Source organism: Ramularia collo-cygni (assembly GCF_900074925.1).
Source record: "Ramularia collo-cygni strain URUG2 genome assembly, contig: RCC_scaffold12, whole genome shotgun sequence".
Classification (NCBI taxonomy): domain Eukaryota; kingdom Fungi; phylum Ascomycota; class Dothideomycetes; order Mycosphaerellales; family Mycosphaerellaceae; genus Ramularia; species Ramularia collo-cygni.
This window is the reverse complement of record NW_019716266.1, coordinates 267,161-293,832: the sequence shown is the minus strand read 5'-3', so window position 1 is coordinate 293,832 and position 26,672 is coordinate 267,161. Positions and strand designations below refer to the sequence as shown.

Genomic DNA, 26,672 nt, shown 5'->3' with positions numbered 1-26,672 from the left:
CGCTTTCACCATCTTCACTCCGACCTACCTACCTACACACAGGAAACCCATTACCACCAATCCCCAATCCGACGAACACTAGCAAGTATGAGCTAGAGTAGCGGTGGAAACCAGCCCAAATACTGCTTGAGGGCGGTGTCGACAGGAGAGGAATGCTCCGAATAAAGATGACCCCTTCCAGAGGCCGTGGTGTTGCCAGTGATCTGTCTACCCGTGTATATTGGAGGGACCGATTGTCATCCGATGAAATTGGAGATGAAATACGGGCTGTACGCGGCGCATGCGTGAAAGCCACTGCGCTTGAAGAGACTCTCCACAACGTAAGGTACTTGTATTTCGTCGTATGCCTCTTGTTATTCACGACCATCACACACGAAATCTTTCTCCCCGCGCCTCAAAGGCAAGTGCCACCTCTTACTCCTTCACCCTTTCACTTTTCTCACCCATACTGCGAAATCTCAGACTCTTAACATCCTCTACTACCTGCTTCCACAAGACTTCCTTTACTACATGAGAAAATCCCCAGTTCTTCCCTGGAATCCATACACAATATCCACCTCGCGCGACTGCAATGAACGTTAGTTGGCTTCTCCCAGTCGGATTCGCATCGTGGTCACCGCGCCTCAAGGCGGGCTCCTCTACTATTAACTAGCTTTCACATCAATTGCCTATGCATGTATACTTCACCGTACGAACACATAGCCTATCAAAGACGAATATAAGGGAATCGATATCAGAGGCGAGTTTCCGAAATGTGAGTCGATGGTTTGCGAGTGGCAACAGACAGCTCATTGATATGTTATTATACAGACCATGTGCCAACGCCACGAGCGATACCGGTGACGCCTTTATACCTCCAATGACTCTGCTCGCGACACGAGAGTCCGAGGTGCAATGGTCCCAACACCGATCGCGGCAAAGAAGCCAGGAGACCCACCACTCCGCATGCCTGTGGCAACTAACCCAGACCCCTGCGGTCGCTCAGATCTTTCTATCTGGATGTAGCGAACTCGAACCTTGGTGCTTCTCTGCGTGGTCAAGAAGATGGTCTCCATCGTACAGCCCTCCTCTCCCAGCATTTGCTCCACAAGCCTTTGAAGACTGTGGCATCTACCGCGGCGGAGAGTGGAGATCCAGTAGTAATTGACTCGCATAACGGCGGAGGTGCCGCCTTGGTATATGTGCTCAACGAAGACGAAGACCGGAATGGACATCGACATCGTGGAGCCCATTGTACTAGTTGCCCGTGCAAGCTCTACTCATATCCCGATTACCCAGCGCACAATTCAAAAGGCTGGGACAGCGGCTTCCGAATTAGTCACTCACAGCGAACAACTTACAGCCGCTGCTACTTCACAGGTCGAGACATTATGCGACTTTACTCCTAAGCGAATTCTGAGCCAAGTGACTGCATCTGCTGGACTTTTAGACCAATTCGTGTAACTTKAGGGAGCCAGGCTCAATGTGCAACAAGCAGATGCCATGGACCAAGATCCAGGCTCCACGCAGCTTCCTGTTTTGAAGCCTACGGAGCATGTGAACGTCCTGCAATACAACACATATGAGGGTATGGAAACCGCAGGTGCTGCCGGTAACCTATCTCGGCATTAGCCCGACAATCGCGTGCAGGCTGCGAAACAAACAGGCCTTGTGTATGCTGCCACAACGTCTTTGCGGTCGCTTCCACCAAAGAAAAACTTCGCGCACGCCTGGGATCTAGCTGTTCCAGTGCTAAAGGAAGCCCCGCTGTCAGCCGCTGCGTATGGCAACACTAAAGCGGTGCTCGAGGATGGGACTATCTTACAGATGGATGAAGAATTGGCAGCGAAGGTGAGCATTATGGTCAAGGATATGCTTATGCACATCTGCATGCAGAACGATCTTAAGATTCACCACACCAAGTTCAAAGACAATCCACTTCACGAAATCGATATCGCCGCAATGTTGAAGACTGAAACCACTAGGAAGCCTTCAGATCCGTTGGATGCCATGAGCGTTTCGATGCGCAAGTCACTAACATTCGCCATCTGATAACAGAGCAAGTTGGGCTGAGATCGAAGACTAAATCTGTATCATCCTATTTTGGCGATATCATCACTGCTCACGCTCACGAACTGGTCTCACTCCAGGGCCGGATAGCTGTCACCGATCGCCAAGACAAGACTGCATTGGACCAGGTCAACTGGGCAGACCACACCGGGCTCAGCGATGCAAGAGCGGGCGAGCGCATGCGCCGATAGAGAACACTTTCATGGCTGCTCGATAACGGCGGAGTTGTCCTTGACCCCTCCCGCACCCCCAAGATCAACAAAATGATGTCAAAAGTCTCTAGCCGCAGCACTTGGCTCTCGCTCAGCGCATCTCTCTACATCCCGCAATCGAACGGAAGCAGAAGTATGTGATGGCATGCGAAAATCATCGTGGGTTATCTGAAACTTCAAACGAACTTCGTCACCCAGACTTGGATCGTATGCCAGCTGTGTGTGGCAGGTGGCTCACCTTGCAGGATGCCGATGGGTTTCAAAACTTGGTCAGCTGCCCCCAGGCACGAAACAATCTCTCAGCGACCGGAGCTTACTACGACTATAGCTAGATGTGCTTCGGTACCGATGCCAACGCCATGCCGTTTACGGCTCTCTTTAAGATCAGTGAACAAGACAAGGACACGAATGCAATCACATTATGGAGGTGTGTATCCACGATCGACACACGATGGAGCACATTCTACGGCTTCATGCCTCATGTCATGTCCTTTGCGGGCCACGCCTCGCTAGACCACCTACTCCATATCTACGCCTGCTATGAACAAGTCAATCGTGATGCAGGTACTTATGGATATACAAAGCCGCATCTCACCAAGTCTCCGACGTTCCAAGTCAATGTGGCCATCAACGACTATCGGCTTTTGCAGCGCGCGGTTAGAAAGGATTCGTCGGCAAGTGGAAAAGTGCTGGGAGATCCCCTTGCATCTTTCCAGCACTCCTACGAATCCCATCAAAATGACCTACTCCAGTGCACTTTAGCCGCTGCCAAAGCGTCCATTCTTACTGCCAGAACCAAGAGCTCCCTTAAAGAGCCGAAGTAGATACTTTCTACTCTGGAATCAAGCGGAGCTACTATGTATTAGCAGAAGCACCTATGCAGGCTGGTAGAGGTCTGGACATATCAAGCGAGTTTGGGCACTTCGCGGCCATCATTCAACTTCTTCACAACATCTACCATTTACGACGACTTTTCACACGTAGTCGGGGGGTACCCGGTCTCGTACCCTTTACGGAGACTGCAGAAGAGAACCAGCGCACATCAATGCTCCGAAATGCCGCCCGATCTTTGGAGGTGTTGTTCAGGGCTACGCAAAAGAGCGCAGGGATCCACCCGTCGCAAGTGAGGTCATATTCGAAGTATCGCAGCAGCTACACAAGCTCGGCTGTGAACAGCAATAACGATGTGCACCTGGAATACAACTGGCTGCATAATGTGTTGCTCGAAGTCGTCCTTAACAGCACCATTCTTGAGTAACGATCCAAGTCCCCGTATGTACAGCGTATAAAGACAAGGAGCCTCGAGATGGCAGAAAAGGCCGCAGGTGCGCTCGCTGCGCAGATGGATAGAAAACAAGGAACGTTCATATCGAGCCTTTTCGGTATGACTACTAGTGTCGTTCTTCGTGGACCAAAATGCGCAAAGGACTCCTATGGTCTGGCGAAAGAGCGAAAGTATTCGATTGCTTTGGAGTTGACAGTATTGCTGGACGAGAGCAGAGGCAACATGCCCCTCGATGCCGCCATTCAGAAGTGCTACAGGACCAGCCCTGGATCGCAGTCGCATGTGCAACGAAATAACAAAACAAGGTGCTCGCCGTTATGCGAGGGAACGGAGTTGGTGCAGATAACAGATCTAGTTATTGCTCTATGGTACTTGCTCGTTCATCTGGCTCGTCAAGAGCGTGGCATTGCAAAAGTTCAACTTGACATGTTGACCGTCAATCTGATACCGTGTTCATCTAGCCCGGAGAACAAGTCATACCTCCACAACATCATCGTAACTGTGGAGGAGGACCACGGTCATTGAGCTAATGGTACGGATGAGACCGACTCTGTCTACCTTGTCTCCCTTGTCTCCCTTGTCTCCCTTGTCTCCCTTGTCTCCCTTGTCTCCCTTGTCTCCCTTGTCTCCCTTGTCTNCCTTGTCTCCCTTGTCTCCCTTGTCTCCCTTGTCTCCCTTGTCTCCCTTGTCTCCCTTGTCTCCCTTGTCTCCCTTGTCTGCCTCGTCTGCCTCGTCTGCCTCGTCTGCTTTGCCTTGCGCGAGCAGGACCATAAATGGTATCTGTTTCACAGCAGCGTTGATGGACCATACAAGCCCGTCGAGATTGATGTAAGTATACATGCCCCTCAAAAACCCTCTTCGTCTTCCCACCAACATGACAACAGCATCATCGAAGCAACGTGCAAATGTTGTTGTTGCACAGGAAACGGTCCAATTGAGGCTTAATAGATAAACTCCTCAAGTCCTGTGGTCTTTGACTACATTGTCAAATATAATATCATAGCACAAGTACACCAGCTTTCCATCACCTCGCAATCTCCTTGAGAAGTGCGTTTGATACCCATTCAGATGCTGTCCGGTGGCTTAGCAAACCAATAAGATCCGATCTCATCGTCGGGAACGTAAACACTCTCGAGACYAAATTCAAAGCACGGTGCATCGCCAAAGCCGTGAGGGCAACGGATCCGCCGTGTGTTGTTCTTGTCTGGAAACTTGTACCTGGCCGTCAATGAGAGAGCTGGATGAAAGTAATGCCTCCAACCCGTGAAAGGCCTATACTAGCAGTACATGTTCCACTGGGGGACGCTAGCATACATCACATAGAGGCTGCTGCAAATGACGACGATCGGAACCCCGTTAGTTGGCCGAAGCGAGGATATTCCAACAAACATCGACGCAACCCGACTACCGCTTTAGTGAATGGTAAGGTAGGATGAGATCAATTGTGGGCAAGAACTCCACATCTAGAACCTCGAATTGCATGCAATACAAGGAGTGGATTCCAGCCCGGAATGCGAGACCCACGCCTACATGGGAGTCTTACTTATGCAGCAGACTTTGCTTGTTTGGACAGAATCGATTGGTATTGATCTTGCTTGCGCCCTCAGCACATCCTCTTGGTGTTCTTGGATTGGARGTTTCGCCTGCCTTCGGTACTGCTCGCTAATGCCGCGTATGTTCTGAAGGTATACTTCCATGGCGTGACACCTGCGTCCGATTGGCTTGTTCAGCGCAGCCGTATCAAACGGTCCTATCTCGTCTTCTCTCCTAGTCAGAGTTGCATGTCCCACGTGCATGGCCACCGGAAGTCCATTCGTTGTTGCAGTGTATCTTCGTTGTTGCAGTGTATCTTCGTTGTTGCAGTGTATCTTCGTTGTTGCAGTGTATCTTCGTTGTTGCAGTGTATCNGTGTATCTTCGTTGTTGCAGTGTATCTTCGTTGTTGCAGTGTATCTTCGTTGTTGCAGTGTATCTTCGTTGTTGCAGTGTATCTTCGTTGTTGCAATGTATCTGGCCTGCCATCCATCATGGTGTTCCGTTATCCTTCAGCCAGACTGCCAGCGCATGTATCATGTTCCCCTCGGTCAGCCCTCTTAGTTCCCAGCTGTGCATCCAGCTCAGCCGATACATCTCAACTCTGCTGCTCGTCTTGGTGCTTCAGATCAAACGAGTTGATTGTTCCCATTTCTTCTTTTGTGTCTCGTTGACCTTTGGAGGCTGCTAAGAGGCTTGAACTCTGTCTGTTTCGGGTCGGGCTCCAAAACGWTTTTGGCTTCGGTCATCTCGTTGGACTGGTTGATTATGGAACGAATGACCTTAGCTTGATGGCCTCGGCATGATGGTCCATTCCAAAGCTGGGTGGATTATGAAGTTTTCGTGGTTCGGATCTGATGGATGTGTTTTGATGGGAGAGCTTGAAGCAATCCGAGCTGTAGGTTGACGCTGTCGCATAGTGCATTCGGTTGTTACACAGATGCGGGTGGGCATTGCAGCTCACGGTGATACAGACCCAATCGAAAGAAGGCCCCATCGGCACGCTTCCACCACCATCTGCAAGCGGGAACATAATCACATACAGACAACAGGCCTACGCTCACATAGGTATTCAAAGTCTCGCTTGGTGAAGCCGATGCCGCGAGTGGAGAATCTATGGGTCCACAAGTCTCCTCTTGAGGTGAAGTATCAAGAAACGGAGCGAATAATGCGGCATCTGGGCCGAGTCGGGTCGTGGTAAGAATGCGCCTCGAAAAGTGAAGGGCTTTGCATTGACCGACTCACTTAATGATTCAAGGTTTGCCGATTGTCATGTTGGACACCCGACTCAAATGGAACTGCGTATCCTACATGGCGACATGGCGAACAACCATGGCCATTGCTCGCACTTGGCAATTGGGATAGTCGGCTTCGACTTGGACTTCAATGGATGCTTCTGCGCCGAAATTACATCACAGCTAATGCCATAAAGGTATGATGGTGAGTCATGGTGTTGCCTGTGTCTAGAGCACACTCTGCATTCGCGAGGGCAATTTGGTCAAGCTCATTGCTTCCATGCGATATCACAACAATTTTTCGTAAAGTCAAGGCGTCCATGCAAATGCCAACCGACGCACACTCTATCCTATCTCGGCGCTTTCCAAGAGGACATATACGCACACATCCGTTCCTACCTGACAGGAGCCCCTACTACTCTTTCTGCCTGGAGCGACGTATTTGTGGGCGTTGTCGTCAATTGATGGCAATGGSAGCCAGCGAGCTTCAGTTCTCGGTGCCTTGCATGGGAGACCCACCACGGGCGGCAAGTGCTGGAAATCCTTCTACGAGATCATGATCGGACGGGACCTGGAATCAACAAGGAATCAAATGTCGAAGACAGGACGTATCTTGTCTTAACGAGGAAGAGGATATCGATCCCTACCAAGATTTTGAGGCCGAGGAATACCATAACTATGGCTTCTACGTTCAACGTCGTGGGCTTACTACCGAGGATGCACAGATGGGCTTTCCGATTAAGAACCGGGAGTGGTTTCCATGCAGACAAATCTTCAGAAACTGTGGGGAGGCAAACGCTGCCGCCACGGCGGAGCTCCTCACTGGAAAACGAGATATACGATCCGGTTTCATAGCGCTGCTGTCTATGCCCAATCTGATGATATATATATACGAAGTACAACCGCTTTTTCGATTGATATACAATCAGGGGTAAAATGAGATCCCCCGGCCCTCATCGCAATCCTGGTTCTTCTACTGCAACGGCCAACCCCGCCTGCCCCAGCAAGTCTGTGAACGATGACTCTGCTCTGCATGTTGTTAGGACGACACGCAGCCGTAATGATCTGAGATGAAATACCTCCAATGTCCTGGCGTGTCGGAGTAGAGTCACCTTCCTTTCTCCGCTCACGTTCTGAAGCTCGACGGTCTTTCCATGTTCTTCGGGAAATTCTATTGTCTCGAGCATCATTGGCGAAGCCCTTTCTCAGCGAAAACCCCAGTACTTCAGAGGTGTGTTKGAAGCCATCAAATCCTCTGGAAAGCCATCAAATACTGTCAAAGCCATCAAATATTGTCAAAGCCATCAATTCAGACGACTAATCCAGGCTGCTTTGCCGAGCTGATGGAAAGGGGCTTCGACTCCCGTGGTCCAGCTGACCACAGGATCATATTATCGATCGGTGGTGCAATAAAGTCCCTAGCCAGCTTATTTCCCAACACGCGGTCGTCTGCTGTAGCATTATTTGAAGCTGTCGATGTCAGACGACCACGCAATAACAGCATTCGTCGCCCAGGCAGACGCGAATTATCGTTTCGTGTTGATGTAGGATGTTTGTGACCTTAGCGGTGCAATACAAGGTTCATCCGGCGGACAAAACGAGGAGATGTGGGATAGTTCATGGCCTGTGACCAAAAAGTGCGATGGCCATACTAAAAAGCTTGAGATGCCTCCGACCGCTAATATTGGAAGTAACCTTCGCGCGGACTGTAACAGTTTTGAGGAGCAGGTGTAAAGCATGGAAAAGACAGAGCGGTGTGACAATAGCTTAAGTTCATAAATTCAGTGCCCGGACGAGAAGTGACGCCAGTGATTGCAAATACTTGATGTTGATTGTAATGTTCGCAGTACTAAAAGCTATCCCTTCGAAACGGACCGAACAGAGCCCAGCCTCCTACTTATCTACGGCCCTTCCGACCATTCTTGTTTGATTTGGCACCTAGTGACTCCACTCCTTCAAGGTGCTTCAAACATCTCGCTCCTGATCCTGCTTCCGACACGAGATTCTCGATACACACTGCGGTCTCCCTCAGTACGTCCTTTAGTCGTCTGCCGGGTATCGGAGGACGGTTCCCCTTGGCGATGACGTCCAGCAGCTGAGAGAAGCGGCTCGGGAATGATGTGCCATTGGACCTCAAGTGAGGATCGTTCCTAGGAACGACATCATCGAGGAATTTGGTGCACCGCAGGGAAAATCGGAACAAATCGATGTCAAGATAGGCAACCTCCCGCTCGACACAGTGAACATATGCGACCAAGCAATCAGCGATAGACAGCTCTTGTCCTTTGTTGATCTTATTCATAATATACACATCCTTTATTAGCCGACTATCCCAAACGGCGTCGGGATTCCTCGCCATAATAGCTAAGAAGGCTGTTCCTATGCCCTCGTAAATCGTTAGGGCATCAAACCTCATAGTATTGTCTCCAGCCTTCTCGGCATCTGCCAGCTTACGCATAAGATTGGACCAATATGCCAGCGCCGCTCCCGGATCACGAGGCGGAGAAGGTTGTTGAAACAWGTTTGTTTTCCCGCTACGCAGGCTTTGACTGAGGATTGCCCGGTCCATCTCTGGCCATGGCACCTCCAAAATGACCATCTCTCGGGTAGCAGAGTATGCAGCGGCTGCACATAGTCCCTTTGATCCACGGTTGAACCACCCCGTACGCGCATGAGCCGAGTCCGTCTCTTGTATGATCGAAAGGTGCTTAACAGTCAGCCAAGTGGAGACACTAGCGAGGATGCTAGACACTAGCACGTCGCTCAAGTCAGGGAGTCGTAAACAACCTCAATACCCAGCCATTATCTGATGTGTTCGGCTAGGTGAACATCTAAACAGATAACCTGCAGTCGGGAAAGTGCAGGCTATACAAATTAGTAGCGGGTTCGTCTTCATATAAATGAGGCAGGAATTTAGCTACAGAGAGCTTTGCATTCTTGTAGAGCACACGAACTTCGTCGATTGAGGTCGTCCTTAAGTTACAATATCGATAGTAGGCCGAGATAGCAGCCTGTAGGTGGAGAGACATGATTTCGTGGATATCAACCAGCACAGCAGCCTTGCAGCATGTCTCGTTGGACGGAGGCGAGTTATGTGACTGAATTATATGCATGAGCATCTGGGTGCCGGCATCGAGGAGACGGCCGTGTTGGAGGGTCCTAGAAAGGACGATCAACTCCGGAAGTACGAATGTCAAGCTGTCCGCGAGCGATTCGCCTGCTGGACACAAAGCCGGCGATGCTCTCCTTAGTCGTGGCGATCCGGATAGCGCGGAAAAGATGCGATCGATGAGTGCATGGCGATCGAGACAGAGCATGTTGCGCTTGCTTATGTCGTCTAGGACCAGGAAGCCGAGTACTTGATATCGAGTCCCTTCGCAACCAATGTCAGCGGGCCCACTAACTGGGGATTCAGCCATATCGAACAGGGCGGCGACGGCGGCAAGCGCAGTATTAGTAACAGTATGTGCAACTGCAAAGGATACGTGACCATCGCGTGCTCTACGCTAGATAGGCCGCACGATGCGTATTTGGATATCGTCTGCCTCCCGCATAACTACATCGACGCGTCGAAGCTACGGTAATGTCTGACCGTCGAAGATAGAGAGAGTCGGCAGATTAGCAAGATGTACACTGTCATCATTAAGGAAACTCACCGTTAATGTTTCGTCCAGGTCGCTCTGATCCTCACTGCTAGGAGCTAGCTCATCAAACATGTCTTCAGTTGGCAAATAGGTAGGCGACAACTCTTGTGCATTGTCCGTGCGATCTACGCGTTGCTTTCTCTTCATGYGTCGACAGCGTCTTGCCTCAGCCTCACTCAATTGGCGTTTAATGGCGAGGTAAAGGGATTAGTGGTACCCCCGCAGTCTGTACGTGAAATACGCATAGGTGTTATTATCAACATCCCAGGTCGCACTTCGCGTGGAGACGGGCATGTTCTTGTATCGTTTGCTGACCTTGTCGCGACGACCTGAAATGGCGGCTCGCAAGATCACAAGGATCCAAGATTATGTGGTTGGAGCACTCCTAGCTGCGAAAGACAAACTGTACGCCTCGTTAATGCTGAGCTGCTCGCTCCTTGCTAGAGCGGTGTGTTGCATCTTGGGATCTGCACGCTGCTTCCCCGTTTCACATAGCCAGAGAAACACGATAGCGGTGTCGCGCTTCGCGTTTATGTAGTCCTTATCGAATTCCCATTAGAGACCCGCCATAACAGTAGAATACGATCTAAGCGGAYCACAGTTACACTTGGCTGGTCTCGAAGTTACCTTAGTGTTCACCAGAACGTGGCATGCGGCTTTTAGCGCCTTGGCAGACGATCTGCATCCGGCGATTGTCGCCTTGGCAGACGACCTCAGCTGAAGATCTCGAGTATCACTTTATCATTAAACCGTGGTATATTGCAAAGCGAGCAATTTTTGAGCGAGAGACGTACAGTTCAAGCAGACAGTAGCCTCAGTCGGGTGCATGTGATTCATATCGCGAAATCGCGCCCCACCGACACAGGCTCGAGAGACCGGACAAGGACAGCAACGGTTCATGCAGGTGTCCGTGGTTACCAGTTGGTTGGATTGTGTTTCAGCAGTTGGTCCCATTTTTGTAACCTTGATATATGCACCTTCTCTGGAGCGCAGCAAAATGATAGATCATTCGTATTCGTCGCAAGGCTCAAACGTTCCGCCGTTTGCGGCTCAAACAGCTCGATGCTGTCACATGTCGCGGATCTTTTCGCTTCGATGAAGTTCCAGCGTCGTTTGCTCTCGGAGCTGTCGTCATGCCAGCTGGCAAGTGGACCGTGCACACTGCGGCGTGTATAAGAACTTCGAGCTTCTGGCGACTTCTCACCAACTTCATCCACAAACTTGACTCCTGCTCCGGTGTCACTCTTCCGTGCTCCATCCCCCTTCCATCACTTCCATTGCCTACACCGTCTTCACGGCCCCAGCAACTTGGTTTTCCGCATTACCTGCATCACTGGCCGCAATGGCAGAACAAGCTGCAGCCACGGCCGCGCTCGCGCGGGATCAACGCATCGACGGCACACTCGAGCAATTCCTGCTCGCCGCCAATGTCGACCTCTCTCTCTCGTGCCACCCCAACATCGGCTCGGAGGTGTGCAAGGCTACACTTCGCCTGTTCAACGACACGCGGGCGATGCTTCACGTTTTGACCGACGGCGACAAAGTCCTGGACAGCCTCAACATCATGTGCCAGTCAATCGAGATCGGATACTCTGCATACAACACCACCACGATGCAGTTTGAGACTTCAGATCTCACCACTCAGTCCATGATCGAGGAGGCGCACAAGAATGTCGCTGCTGTGAATGATCACATTTGCAAATACTTCGCACATCCAGCCATCGGCAATGGCCCTCCATCAGACAGCGGCGATGGCTCTCTACCAGACAGCTCTCCGCCAGACGCCGGTCATGCTGACGACRACGCCACTCCACCAGACGCGCACCTCGACGACGCCGGCCATGCTGACGACGACGCCACTCCACCAGACGCGCACCTCGACGACGCCGGCCATGCTGACGACGACGCCACTCCACCAGACGCGCACCTCGATGACGCCGGCCATGCTGACGACGACGCCACTCCACCAGACGCGCACCTCGACGACGCCGGCCATGCTGACGACGACGCCACTCCACCAGACGCGGCCCTCGACGACGCCGGCCATGCTGACGACGACGCCACTCCACCAGACGCGCCCCTCGACGACGCCGGCCATGCTGACGACGACGCCACTCAAGCAGTGTCTGTATCAATCGATGAACTTCGCTTCGGTTGCCTCCGCGGCCTGATGAAGAAAGCGACACGCAATCGACCCACTCAAGCAGTGTCTGCATCAATCGATGAACTTCGCTTCGGTTGCCTCCGCGGCCTGATGAAGAAAGCGACACGCAATCAACCCACTCTCATCCCATCCACCATCATCCCCTCAACCACGCCTGAGTCAGGCAACTCCGCTTCCGCCCACTCTCAACCCGAGAGCAGCTCGTCTGCTCCACCCACTCTCCAACAAGACGAGCATGAGGCTTCTTCTAGCCACTCCGCGCCCGAGCCAGGCAACTCCGCTTCTGCGACACCCATGAGCAGAGCTCCGCACTCCAGCACGAAGCATACTCTCGCGACGCGCCAGTTCAAGGTCATGCCTTCGAAGCAAAAGGCTGCTGCTAGCAGCTCGGCGCCCGAGCCAGGCAACTCCGCTTCTGCGACATTCAATAGCAGAGCTCCGTCCTCCGGTCAGAAGAAGCATCTCGCGATGCACCGGCTCAAGTCTTTGAATCCGAAGGCTGCTGCTAGCAGCTCGGCGCCGCCGGCYCCGCATCCGAAGCAGAAGCCCACCAAGGACGACCTGTACACCAGCAACTCGGTGTACCTATACACCGAAGTACACCAGGAACCTTACTCCCCGGCATTCCCCCGCGGCTTCTATCCCGCGAAGTGGGACGGAAGCCGGTTGGTGATTGAAAAGTCCGCCATTATCAGAGGCTCTCAATGGAGCCCAAACTCCGTCTTCGTTCTCGACGGCAAAGACGACGTTACCGCCGGCGAGATGCACCATCTTTCCGCAGGTGGATTCCTGTACGCCCTTGCTGCCCTCGGCCGATACACCGACGAGCAGCCTTTCCACGCGGTCGTCATCCGAAACGTTCCCTACATGACCATTCCCATGGTCAATGCGCTCGTAAAGCAATTGAAGACCAAGATCCTCATCGTCGAGGGATGTGAGGCTATTAACATGATGGACCACATCATGCTCGGTCTCAAATTCAACGCCGTCTGCGATGTGTTTGTTGGCGAGACCACCGCCGATGCTGGAGACCCGCGCCTGAAGAACTGCGACCATCCGCAAGCCTTCTATGGCGACATCTTACGGATCAGTCCGTATCTCGTGTATGTTGGAGACGAGCACGTGTGGATCAATTCCATCGCGGAGAAGATTGCACACGACGCGGCGAMGAAGAGTAACGGCTCCTTCGCCGAGCTGTACCAGTCAGCTCTCCATGCTATCCAGGAGCTGTTCGATGTCATCAAGATGCGACAAGGCTTTGGCGATGGTAGCAAGGAATACGTCGACGACTTTCGGGCGTTCTTCGCCAACCTCTTCAACCGCGGTCTCCTACTTGCTCTAAACAGTCGACCTTGCAATATGCAGACGAAAGAGGCCATCGTATACAGTACGATGGAATGCCACGGTGAGTATCACTGTGGTCCTCTGGACGACGCGGACGAGGACGGGGACAACCGCGCTTGCATAGCTCCCAACAATACCAACTCGATCGGTCTGGTATTCTCGTATGTCAGTGCGAGTGACGACAGAGTTTGCGAGTCATGCAAGCTTACCGAGAAGCGTCAGAAGACGCAGGGCATTAGCCCCGAGTCTGATGTTCACAACAACGCCGAACTGAAGACCGATCTCTTGGACGTGGCGAGGGTCCAGAAGTTGAATAACAGCGACGTGTTCGCTTCCCTGGGTCCACTCCCGAACGATTGCCTTGCAGCCGCTCGGTTCGACCTTTTCTGCCTCCGCCCCGGCTTCCACTACCGCCAGATTGCGGAGATCGTCGGTGGTAGCACCATCAAGCTGACCATTGGCGTCCAGAAGCGAAAGCCCGTCGAGGCCAAGGGCGACTGGATGGATGATCATGAGTACAACTCTCATGTCAAATACTAGGTTTCTGAGGTTTCGAGAGTACGGAGATTGGTCCGATTACGGAGATTACATGGGTCCGATGCGCGAGAATGGAGAATGGAACGTACCAGATAGCAATGCAAATGCCATCATAAAATTGAAGTGATCAAGTAATGTACAACGTATACGTGCAACGTGGTGCTAGTGACAAGAGTCTGGATACTCAAATGACTCCAGCGGCGGTGATGAACTCATATGACCCCAGCGGCGGCGATGAACTCGAATGACTCCAGCGGCGGTAATGAACTCATATGACCCCAGCGGCGGCGATGAACGAGGCTGTTGTGGTTGCTTCTTCTTCTGCCAACAACTACACCGGCCGTACGAAGGTAGAATAACCTTGCGTTTTCTGAATGGAGCCGCAGCGGCTTGAACAGCGTCCGGTACCACTGCATCCCCATCCTCATTCTTATTAGGTATCCTCCATCGAGGGAAACCACCAAGCGGAACGAGCAGTGTTGCGTTGGCAATGGCGACACGAACAGGCCTTCTGAGCCCTCCAGAATTTCACTCAGTCGCACCATTGCTTCTGCAGCTAACACATATGCATTCAGTTCCTCCTCCTCCATCTCCTGCATAACCGCAACACGTGGCTCTGGCTCCTCCACGATTCGGCGCGCTCTCACCTTCCATGTCTTGATACCAGCGACAACTTCCGGCTTGCGCGACACAGAGCGCTGGAATCACCACAACAACAGCAGCAGCAGCAGCGAAATTGACACGGCCACCAACTGCACAACCAAATCACCACGCTTGCATGTTTTCGCCATCGCCAAATATGTGTCTCGGGAGACGGACCACGCATTCGCTACTCCAGGAGCTCACATCCAACGACGAAATACAGTCACGTTGAGAGCAACGCGCACCGGCTCCTCGCGAGGCAAGAGATCTCGAGACAAGAGGCGGAGATGGCGATGGCGATGGGAAGAGACTTGGACAAGAGACACAGGCGATCAAAATTTACAGAGCATATGGGAACCAGGCTTCTTAATTGATTGCACGTCATGGCGCTGTGGGCAGAGGAGAGACCGCCAGTGAGCATGGCGACGTGATCTCAGCGGAGGGGACGTAAGGTGATTTCGCGTCACTACTCCAATCTAGAATGCACCGGCAGACCTGAAGGGCACATGCATGTGTATGCTTGCCGCGACCAGCTCCGGTGTGGAAAAACAACACATGCGATCGGATGCCCGTCAAGAATCGATCTACAACAGATCCACCCACCAGCACGAACACTCGACTCTAAAGGCCTGAAGCAGGGAAGTGGCACTCCTCGTCCTCCCAATACTTGCTGACCAACATTACAGGAAATAAGATCGACGTTTACATTCGATCGTCTTGCGCCGGAGGTCCGTCACGGTCTGCAATTGGTATGTGGGAAATGGCTTTGAAAGACCGGCATGCGCGCACTGCCACATGAACTGAGGCAGATCACTATGCTCGGGAAGAGGCAAAGAAACGAACATGTTCGCTGGCGTTCAGAGAAGGCAGCTTCGGCGGTTCATCAATGAAGACACCATCTCTATCCTCAATTTCAGAAGCCCGGCTCCTCCAGTAGCTGAATCGCACGTCCATTGTTCTCTCTGTCGATATCCAGGCGGCCAGTCCGCATGCACGGTATGTATCTCGCCGCACCCCCAAAAGAAATACAATTGGATGCTGCGGAAGTCTGTTCGGAACAAGACAGACGTGCATACATGATACAGCGGCAAGCTCGTATAAGCAATGGGAACTCGGCGGACTGCGTCAAATGCAGGAAGATTCGAGGACGTGCCAATTTACATGCACTGGAACCAACTGTGCGAGCACCAGAGGCGTCGATTGAATACCCGCCAAATCATGGTTGAGAACGCCGTTGCTGGAGGTGAGTTCGGGTGCTTGGATCAAAGGGTAGCGAAGAACTCCCGTTTCCATATCGAAAAGATTCCATGTAGCATCTCGCTGCGTCTGATGTGCGTGTGGCCGGACAGGTCTGCCGCAAAGCACTTCGGTGATGGGGTCTACTTGCTGGATCGTAGCTGACGGCGAACGGTTTGCATCCAAGATTGTGCTCAATCACCGCTTCACGATCTCGGGACCATCGCACCGACTCTAGTGATCATTACTTTGCTCAGTAGCCCACTCGCTGATCGTGCATAATGCCGACAAATGCAGGTTGAAGTGCTTMTGCTGTGGACGGACACGAACATCATTACCTTACGCTAAGGTATTAGTGAGTTCCCAGTGTTGCCGCCATCAAGGTCAAAACATCCTACACAGACACTACCATTCAGCAGATTGCTTCTGCATCTGCGTCCCTTGGAATGCCGCGAACGAGTACACGCTCTCTCAAGAAATCCAAGCGTTCTTCACCACAGCGAGCTTTATGGTTTCACGAAAGAGATCAGTTCAATTGTCATGGTCTCTTCGAGGGAGATGGGTCCATCCAAGGTTTCACATGCGTTCTACGTCCGATAACGAGCGATCTGAGGGTCAGATGGCCGGCAGCGATGGGAATTAGAATCTGGATCATTCTAATCAGCGCAGACAAGAGAGGCGATTGACACCCACAGGACCCGACGTTTCCCTGGAACACAATAGAGGATTCGCGGCTCCAAAACTGACGCGCAACCGTTGAGCACGTCCAAAAGAGAGAATTGATCTCGAATGTGCTGGTTCTTCCTGCTGGGGAGGGGAAAACATCAGCAGGTCAGGAATAACACGTGCCGACCCAAGGTTTCTCTTTCTTCCGTCCAAGGCCGCACGCTGTATGTGTCCTATCCAGGACATGCACCCAGCCTTCTGGCACTGACAGGTCCGGGTGCAGCACAGCCGTGTATTTCGTCAGAGCCCCAAAGAGTCCTCGCGACTTCCAAATCATGACGGATCACGATCTTCGACCATCATTCCGCCGCGCAGGTTCGTTCATCAACATCGATGTTCCATTTCATTTCCTCCCAACTTCACCATGGCCGCCGACCATGGGCCCGTGGCATTCTGCGCATTCTTGGAATAGTTCGCTAGGCGCCATCAAACACAAACTCTCGCCGCACCTTGGGCGGATTGGATAGTGCACATCGAGATCTTGCCATATCAGATTTTGGCTTGACATGATGATAGAAGGGTTTTCCAATGGAATACCCACGACCACGGCGAAAGTGTGCATTGGAGCAAACCTTTAGCAACCGGTCTACCTGCGGCTCCTCCGTATACGCCACGGTTGAATGCGGCATCACTCCAGTGCGACCTGATTGCCGCCGTCAGATTTTTCAGTTTCTGTGTATCATCCATTATTGAGGTAGGACAGATTCATGACAGGGTCGAAATTCACCGGGCCCAAACCAAGCAGACGTAGTACATCAGTCACAGCAACCTAAAGCCCAACCCGGGAAGCAAGCTCTGCTGCACATCCGACGCTCCGTGGGCTGAGCCACCCAAATTCTGTCGTCAAGTGTCATCTTATGCAATCTTGGTATTCAATAACAGCACGATTGTGGGTTTCATGCGGGCGAAACTGAAGCCTCGGTCCACCCCATCTGGAGTCTGGTCGCGAAAGGATCCAGGTCTCATTGATGGCCGTCTCCTTATTGCAGGCACGGAGCATGCGGCAGGTGGAAGATATCACCTGTCCAATGCATGTATGTATCTGACCGAACAGCGAGCCGTTGGGGCCGCTACCCATCCGCAGATGGCGAGAGTGCCTTTATTCCAGGCCATAGGACACCAACCACAGACGCGGGCGGTGCTTGCCCACTGGAACCGTTGGTACATCCCGACACATGCCCGGAAAGCAGTGTCGGCTCTGCGAGTGAGGATGCTGACCAAGGACAGAGCGATCGTGACAGAACATCATCCAACATTCTGGCAGACGATCGGCGGATCACATAAACTKACCTCGTCTGGATCCTCTGATCATCATTCGTTTCGACTTTGTGCATCCAACATACCATCCTCTCTCCATGGTTCTCCGTCATCTCGCTTTCTCGGATGTCTCTACCCTGTCGCGGCTCAGTTCCACCTGTTCTTCCTACCTCAGCACCCCGTCCTCTATTATGCGCCCTGCCTCTTGTGATCTTCCTCCGTTCACAGCCTGGATACCTTCAAGCAACCTGTKCCTCCCATGTGACGTTTCACCTCTTCGCCGCTAAATGCAAAAGGGCGGTTGAAGTAACGATCGAGTGATCTCTTGATGCAACATGGTTACATCTTCGTTCCACAGCACGGAACTCGAGAGGCTCGCGGGACTAGGTGATACCACCATTTCACGAGCTGAAACATCCAACGGACCATGATAGTATGTGGGGCCTATTGCCGCCACACACAATCCCTCCAGATACTGCGACCTACCAAGCAAGCTGCAAGGCTGCGCGGACGAGCCGGACACAACAAATCCATTATGCACCTGGGCATACCTGTCAGGAAGGGCATGGAAACCGTCAAGACTGTTCAACTTGTATCAATACGCCGCGGGGTGTAGTCATGAATGGAACTCGATGCCCCTCGAAATCATCCTCATCCGAACGCATCCGATTCAGACCTGCTCGATCGCACTGGGTCCCACGTATTGTATCGCTGTTTTCGTCGCATCTTCCTTTCTCCTTATCTTTATTCTGATCTGTATTCACCCCTCCAATATGAAATGTTCATCACAAACTTTCGAGGTGAAGTTACGAGAGAAATTGGCATGCATTTTAATATCACGACATCCCTGTCGCGATATGGCAGCATGTGGATACTTGACGAACCTGCAAACCATGTCTTTCGCTGTATTCTATGCATCGGTAGGCATCGTCTTCGGAGTAGAAAGTTGCCTCAGTGATTTGATCAATAGATTGGGGGCTTTCGAGGCCTGTCAGGGACCGATCGGTTAGTGGAAATTGAGCAGTGCGTCGTACAGTCGCTACATGCACATGGTCATTTCCAACATGATTTACACCTCATCTAAGATGCTATGTCATACTCCTCCTTTCAAGGGACGAGTAAGGTCGCATCTCGTCTTTCCGAACACATCAGAGTAGCCCCATTTCGCAAGGGTAGTCGCGTTGCAAGACGCTACAAATGAGCGCTCTGGCCTAGCGTGCATTCATGTGAATCGAACAAACTGGCATCTTCTTCTTCTGTCCTGTGATGAGCATCTATTTGTAACTGCGCACGTGCATCCGTGTTTGTTGGCTGTTTGTCCGGTCCACAGCCTCGCCTCACTTTCTTACCTAGTAGTCTCCATTCCGGAAACTTCCACTCTTCAACAACCACAGTACTCTCCTCGAGGACTGCTCTCAGTTTGCACACTCCCATGCTTTGCGCGACATACACTGCCTCCTCGATCGCCGACTGGATCAGTCTTTGCGACAGAGAGTCTTTGCCCGCTCCACGGCGGAGAAGCTTTGGAGACCACTCATACAATTCCAAGCCGCGAGCATTGATCGTTGTTCTACGGCCTCACACTCCAACAGCCGCATCTCTCACACCTGTCCGCATTCGACCCATTGCCTCCATTCCAATTGCTTCCTCGATCGAACCGAAGCCGCTGCAGCGCCATTAACAGCATCCACTTCATCGTGCGCATATCCATTTCAAATGGCTTCACTCAGCTGGAACCTGCTCCTCCTGTACTCCGACCGCGTGAAGCACGACACAAAGGTGGTATTCAGTTGGATAAGTAGATATGGTCAGGAGTGCAGCGAAGAACGTATGGCCGCCATGGCAAAAGCCGGACCAAAAAGCATCAATATCGACGATGCATACAAGATCGTCGCCGCCATTGTGCGCAGACCTATCAAGGACCAGTGGATTCTAGTCTTCCTTCGAGACGCTGTCGCMGCCCGGAAACGACTAAGCGAACACTACCTCGCTCTGCCTCTGAAGCAACGAAGTCGGTCCTGGAAATCCGACAACGAGACCCATGCGTATTTTACGTACGTGCTGCAGCAAATACGCCACGTCATCGACCGAGCCATATCCATCCAAGAAGGCGAGGCTGCAGCAAAGCGATGGCGGCGAATGGAGAAGAAACAGAAGAGGCGTCCGGAGGCGGACACTGCGGCCATCTCACTGGATGATGAGCACACAATGGAATCGTTCGAGGAGCGTGTTGGTCCTGCCGACGACGAGAATAGCATGACTGACGAGGTTGTGCTCCGTGACTCTGACGACCCGAGCAACGAACCCGAAGTGGTTTCCCTTCGGGGAGATGGTGGGCAACCTGTTGATCGTGTGATTGACAAGGAGACACAAAGGCTTTGGCGGTATATCCTAGCCTTCATGACTGAGGCCCAGGCGATCAGACAGCGGTTCGTGCGGCCCATGTGGAGGAAAGACTTTGCCAAGACAAGGGACTTTGTTGCTTCAGCCACCACCATCAAGCTCGCCTGTCCTATTGGCATCGGTCTACTCGAACAATTCGACGGACTGTCACAAGAGTATGACTTCTCTGCCTTGGCTGACGAGTTCTGTGGGCCTGAATTACTGGATGGGAGCAGCAAACGTAGTCTGGTTTGCGACGACGGCAGAGCTCTTCTAGAGCAAGTCCAAACACATATCCATGGACCACCGCCCGGGGACGTCGCTCGGGCCGCGCCTTGCCATGCATCCACGACGCTGGCCAACAAACTGATATCCGTGCTTCCGGAGTTGAAAGGTCTGCAAACCCATCACAAGTCTGAGCTTCACACGGCGAAGTTCGACTCGATCACTAGGTTCATGCTCGAGCTTCCTGGCATGGCAWCGGGTCGAATTCCATTAAAACGGTGTTGGATGGCCGGTGTAATGATCGACATCTTCAACATCATGCAGAGTGATCCTCAAGCCGTGTTGAAAAGATACGACGAATACCTCAGTTTGAGGGAGGCTATTCTGCAGGAGGCGAAATCCCGTGACGTCGCCTACCAAACTCTCTTTGAAGCTTTTCGGTTGGCGTACCGCGTCTCTCGGCCAGTTAGTAAGAGGGGTAATTGGACAATGTCGCGAGTTTACGGCGAGGAAGGCAGCACAGTGTCCATGTCCGATACACTCGTTTGCATATCCCCGTGCCTGCTTGCTCATGAGCTCTGCGCGGTGAAGGGTGCTGATTTCTCGCTGGGTCTAAGTAATTGCCTCAATGGCTGTCTTATTGGATCATGCACGGCCATTCTATACATGGCGTCGCAAGAGTTGGGGCACAGGAATAATTCATGGCCTGAGATGGATCGCATTATCCAAAGTCAGAACATGAACCCCAAGCGACAGAGTCCCTCCCAACTGGCAAACAAGCATGGTGACCGGGTGGCAATCATACATCACTACATCGAGATGCTCAAGCGCATGTCACAGCCATCACAAAGCGATGAAAGCAAGGAAAACGGCTTTGCTTTTCCACAATTTTTCGAATCGAAGAGTGCAGTATTGAAAGCTATGGCGACTGGCTCCATCCAAGAGCTTGAGGATGCCGGGCTAATCAGGGACGCAAAGTTGATCACAAAGCTTGCAAACGGCGACAATTTGGGTTTTGCAGATTGTATGGTTGCGTTTATGCCGTGCATTGAGCAAGAGTCGGCATACTTGGACCTCGAAATCGTGCCGCTCGCTTTCCGATGCATGGAGGTGCTGTTGTCRCTGAAACTCATACATCCCGGTCAGGCACGACAGACATACGGTAATCAGTTTCCCCTTTGGCTCGAGCACGCGTTTCGTTGGCTTCTCAGAGACCCCGATGGGGGAGAGGTGTTCTTCGGGCTTCTCGAATATCACATTTGCACCACGGTCAATGTCCCTGGTTATGGACTTGATCTCAGCAAGGCCGACGGTATATTTGAACAGTGGACAAAGGAAAAGAAGAAGAAGAAGCCTAAGCGAAACAATGAGAACAAGAACAAAGACAAGGACACGGACAAGGAAGATAGTTGAGCGTGCGAATAGGGTTCAAGGTTTCAGGCATGGATGTGATTAGCTTGACCATAAACTGCAATGCAACTGAGATACTGTCAGCATTTACGGTGTCAGAAAGTCTCTCTTCTTCACATCTCAGTATGCTGACATTCATATCCGGTATTTAGACTCTAATCCTCGTCGACGTACACCACAAAGTGGGGAGTGTATAGTGCCATCTCCAATATCAAATCCATTGAAGCCTCGGCACTCTTGGCATTATGTCTCCATGGCTAAGAACAACTTCTCGACAGGTGTAACAGCCACAGACAGCATAATTCCATTACGACGGAATGTACCTCATGTAATAGTACTCCATCCTTGATCGGAGACTCAATCTGGTCGAGAAGCTGGTCTTACGGATGGAAAGCACGCCTTGTCTTTCTGAGGTCCTAGACAGCCCTCCGTTAGATACCCACTTGGATGACCGTACTTCCTTGGCAAGTCTTGACCAAGGTAGAAGCTCCGCGGTAGAAATGGAGAGGGAAAACCGCAAAAACGGTCCCCATGTCTCCCGAAGACGTAATATGTGCAAGGGGGAGTTGGCCTCTCGAGAAGTTGGCTCGTTCTGCCCGATAAAGGCAAGGCTGCTACTCTCGCGATCTGGCATCAAATCAGGCCAGACATTGGTCATCTCCACGAGAGGTCAACCCCCCTTGCACGCATTACATCCACACTCCACACCGCGAGTCAATTTTGTCGCTTTTGCTGGGCGGGCATGAGTATGCTCGTGGATTGGCCCTCAGGAGACCCAGCAAGCATCTCGTCCAGATCAGAAACCACTGTACGACGACAAGGAAGATACTTAACAGTATTTCCACCTGGATCGCCATCAACACGACGACCTCTCATACGATCATAGTCAAAACCAAGATGCGCTGTGGGAGGCAGTCTGCAATTCAAGCTTTACCGCCAGCATCCCGTCAACCAAGCTAACGATACATCAGACTCATGACTACACAAAATGCCGTGGTGAACGCAATCACGTTAAGACTCAGAAAGCTTACTTTGATAGGCAGCCTGATGTACTTATCATTAAGTGGGGCGATGCCAGCGAGTCGCCGAAGTTGTATTCTTCAAATGCGAGCGGTCAATTGGCCTGCTGGGGTATTCGAAGGCGCAATGGACAAGACAGACGTGAAGCGCACTCTGCCTCTCTAAATACTGTTCACACATTGCTCAATCTCGCCGCCGTAAGACACCGTCTTCGGCAAGCCATCGATTCATCAAATTCTATAAGTGGGATGAGACGCAATACTGTGCCGTCCACTCCGCTACGCAGTCCTGGCTTTCGTACGAGACTTCGTCGAGCAAACCGGGAAGCGGCACAAAGTCATGATAAAAGTCGAGAAAAGGAAGAGAGAAGGTGTAGGCAAATCAAAGTCAGAGGAGAAAGCAATAAGCAGACGAAAGATTCCACAAACTGAAGCTACGAAAGGCGAAGATGGCGAATTACCTCAAGATCTGTCATGCATCAGTCTGACAATACCACAGAAAACGATGGATGCGACTTTTACCGGGTGTTCACTACGATAGAAGAGTTTCTCACCGACGGCAGATAAAAACAAATGCACCTCAACTTTGATCCGATTTTTTTTTTTTTTTTTACGAGGTACCGCTGACGTTCACGCACTGAGATGGACGAACACCAAGCTCCCCCGTTGCAGAACTTGCAGCTGTCTCGAACCAGATGATGTTTTTCCCCTCGAAGCACCGTATAGAAAGAGTTGGCTCAGGACGGGCATGCTTAAGCTCTCCAAGCCACCACTCAGGAAGCCAGACATCGAGTCGACGTAGCAACACTAGTATGTCAAGGAACGGGGGGATGATCCAGCTGGCTACCAAAGTCTACCAATATACGGGTATCTGATCGTCCCTTCTTGAGATGACATTAAGCCGGTGTCGCATGTGGTGGCGCTGTATTTCCGGCATCTCTATTACATGGGCTTGGTTTCCTTCGTCTATCTCTTCGAGAAGTGTTCCCCTGCACCATCCTGGTCATTCGTGAGGATTGCCGTAGCGGGCCCTGAGAAGGATCAGATCATCGAGTTTTCGCGTACAACTCCAGTCTGGACGGCTATTGGTCTGGCTTTTGTCGTTGCACTGCGATTGCATTAAGACGAAGATTGTCGAGTCTTGTCTCTGTCTTTTTCCTTTCGTCTTTTCCTTTCGTAAGCCGTCGCAGATGTAACAGAGTGGAATGGTCACCGAAGACAGAAGTAGTAGAMAAAGGAAACCGAAAGCTGAGGAAGATCGACGCTGAAATCACATCTTCCTGTCAGTGTATATACTTGACCGATACATTACCAACTCAATCAGCAACCATCATAGAATCAAGTTCACCCGTTTAGATGAGTGTCAAGAACACCTTCCTCGAGTCGGAAGAGAACCCCTTGCTGTACCCCTGATGGCGAGACAAGTGCCAATATTTTCATGCTTGTAGCCATGATCCACGATCTGAATTGATCCTGCCTCACAGGCTGATCCCCAAGATCGGTGGGCGCGTGTAAAAGAGGAGCAAATGAACGGCCCAAGGTACGCCTGCTATCTGATGCTGCAAGCAGCAAGTTGGTTCTGCAGCCATGTAATCGGATCTCCTGGATGTATGCCATCCAGGATGAGCGACTTCTATGGTGATGATCATAAGTATTCGATGTCGATTGGTTTTGCAAGCGCGGCCATGTTCTACGTCTTGCTCAAACGTATTTCTCCCGCAAGTATAACCGGGCCGGAAGCAAACAAATCGAGTTGGACCCTGCTTTCAGGAGTTGCTCAAACATCTCCTCACATGCTCCGGAAGATTTGATCTCGCAAAAACACAAACTACCGCTTCGTAGTCTGCCTCACGTACATTTGCTCATCACGGCGACATTCGCATTACGACACAAGCATCACCAAGCATCACTCCACCCACGCGCGAAATTCCCGACTCGTCCTCTTGGCTGAAGTTTCGCGACGCGACYTCACTTTTGGCCACCAACGCGACCTTCGTCGTCGATTTCGCTTCCAAAAAATCAGAATGGAATCAGCTGTCACCGCCATGTCCGCCCTCTCCCTCTCCGACCTTCGCGCCGCGGTCGCAAAGATGCCACAAGAGCTCTACGACCAGATCAAGAATGAGGTCTTCACCGCCAAGCCTGGCGTTGTCTACTTTACTGCGCCAAACATACACTACTCCGCGGAGCTCCCAGCCAATTCCTCTCACTACGATCCCAAGCTGTTGCACGTCGATCACGCCACCCGCGAGATGTACGCTCGGAGCTATTATGGCGAAGGAATGCAGTTCTGGTTCGAGTATATCAAATCCATTGATGCCCAGCCCCACGCGAACTGGCTGTGCATGCTCGGCCACGCTCACCGCGCGTATCTCCCCACTGTAATTCTGCTGAATCCGGGAGCGGTGTCTTTACCCCCCCAAATCATTGCTAGGTGCGCCAGAGCGAGTCTAACAGTGTTGGCTGGTCTTCCAGTGGCGAATGCCAAGAACCTGTTCGTACGGGTGCATGGGGAGATCTTTGGGAACGAGGCGAAGTACGTCGCAAAGAGATATGGTGGATTCAAGTGGGAGGTCCAGTGGCCGGATGAGATGAGCCAGGAGGACATCTCTCGAGTGTATGCCTTGGAGCGGGCTGAGGTGGATCGTGTGATGAACGATAGGCACCTGGAAGACATCGAGACTGCAGAAGCAAGTGGAGATGCGGGAGCGCACGAGGCGGAGACGGACCGCGGTGGCAGCGAGCAAGGCGATGAGCCCGATAGAGATGAAACCATTGAGGATAGCGGAGCGGCCGGCGACGGTGGAGAAGAGGGGGGAGACGGCGGAGACGACGCGAAGAAAGGTGGAAGTGGTGAGGACGACGGCGAAGACCACGCGAAGAAGGGTGGAAGCGGTGAGGCTGGCGGCGAGGATGATGAGACTGACGGCGAGGATGATGAAGCTGACGGCGATGATGATGGAACCGATGGAATGGGTGGAGTGTACGATGCGGAAGGCGAGTGGGAATATGATCTGGAAGATCGCGACTTCGAAGACATCGAGTTTGACATCTACGATTGAAATGGTCGCTGTCAGACGTAAGTTAGCTGCACTTCCTCTCCAGTGGTAGGAACCTCCGAGGAAAGGTTCGTGTTTCCACAAACATAGCTGGACATGGGTCCATGGAAGTTCAGTTACAACAACGAATCCATTCCAAACATTCCTCTCTCGGAAGGGCGTGGGCTCAGTTGAAACATCCTTTCAGCCACACGTTGCGCGGCGTTGTCCGRATTCGGATCTTGTGAATTTAGTTCGTATCCCTCAGTCTGCCAGCTTTGATGTGCTGCGAGTCTMTGTTGTAGTTGCAGTACAACATCTTGCATTCTCGTGCGATTGGTCAAGGGGCGAAAAACGCATACAGTGGCGACGACATGGTCGAAGCCAAGGAGGATACTCTGGTGACCGAGAAGGCCGCTGAGGAAGTACCTKGAGAAAAGTCGCCCATTCCAAAGCTGTCGAGATCACAAACACCATCAAGTAGGAGATTGTTGAGGAAAAGGCCTCGGAGCTAGAGGCTACTGTCGTCAATCAGGCCAGAGAATAGGACACGGATGCTGAGACACCACGTCCTTCGGCCACGTGTTTGGACACATTTCGATACTTGTCCAGTTCTTCTTCGCTTTCTCCCACCAGAATCGATTACTGCACTTTCCACTCGATGTAAGCTCAGTCGACACGGCTCGGGCTCTGTAAACCCTGGTGGATGCTGCTACGACCACTGCCGGCTGCGAT

General features: G+C 52.0%; 6 protein-coding genes; 5 read left to right on the top strand and 1 right to left on the bottom strand.

Annotated features, from left to right (window-relative positions):
- Positions 1 to 1,482: 1,482 nt before the first annotated feature.
- Positions 1,483 to 2,031, top strand: RCC_07627 (uncharacterized protein; the record flags this gene model as incomplete). XM_023772883.1 has 2 exons in its annotated part: positions 1,483 to 1,591; positions 1,646 to 2,031. The coding sequence occupies 2 exons, from the start codon at positions 1,483 to 1,485 to the stop codon at positions 2,029 to 2,031; spliced, it is 495 nt and encodes a 164-aa protein (XP_023628651.1).
- Positions 2,032 to 4,020: 1,989 nt separating this feature from the next.
- RCC_07626 (uncharacterized protein) lies at positions 4,021 to 4,317 on the bottom strand (the record flags this gene model as incomplete). Its single annotated transcript, XM_023772882.1, has 1 exon — positions 4,021 to 4,317. One exon carries the CDS (start codon positions 4,315 to 4,317, stop codon positions 4,021 to 4,023), a length of 297 nt encoding a protein of 98 aa, XP_023628650.1.
- A 6,982-nt stretch (positions 4,318 to 11,299) lies between these two features.
- On the top strand, positions 11,300 to 14,005 carry RCC_07625 (uncharacterized protein; the record flags this gene model as incomplete). Its single annotated transcript, XM_023772881.1, has 1 exon — positions 11,300 to 14,005. One exon carries the CDS (start codon positions 11,300 to 11,302, stop codon positions 14,003 to 14,005), a length of 2,706 nt encoding a protein of 901 aa, XP_023628649.1.
- A 269-nt stretch (positions 14,006 to 14,274) lies between these two features.
- On the top strand, positions 14,275 to 14,742 carry RCC_07623 (uncharacterized protein; the record flags this gene model as incomplete). Of its 2 annotated transcripts, none has more annotated exons than XM_023772879.1 (2): positions 14,275 to 14,352; positions 14,578 to 14,742. In XM_023772879.1, the coding sequence occupies 2 exons, from the start codon at positions 14,275 to 14,277 to the stop codon at positions 14,740 to 14,742; spliced, it is 243 nt and encodes an 80-aa protein (XP_023628647.1). The 2 variants fall into 2 exon arrangements, with proteins under 2 accessions (XP_023628647.1, XP_023628648.1); XM_023772880.1 differs by lacking the exon at positions 14,275 to 14,352 and adding an exon at positions 14,377 to 14,406.
- Positions 14,743 to 19,579: 4,837 nt separating this feature from the next.
- RCC_07622 (uncharacterized protein) lies at positions 19,580 to 21,883 on the top strand (the record flags this gene model as incomplete). Its single annotated transcript, XM_023772878.1, has 1 exon — positions 19,580 to 21,883. One exon carries the CDS (start codon positions 19,580 to 19,582, stop codon positions 21,881 to 21,883), a length of 2,304 nt encoding a protein of 767 aa, XP_023628646.1.
- Positions 21,884 to 24,923: 3,040 nt separating this feature from the next.
- On the top strand, positions 24,924 to 25,961 carry RCC_07621 (uncharacterized protein; the record flags this gene model as incomplete). The annotated part of the gene is made up of 1 exon (XM_023772877.1): positions 24,924 to 25,961. One exon carries the CDS (start codon positions 24,924 to 24,926, stop codon positions 25,959 to 25,961), a length of 1,038 nt encoding a protein of 345 aa, XP_023628645.1.
- Between the last annotated feature and the right edge of the window lie 711 nt (positions 25,962 to 26,672).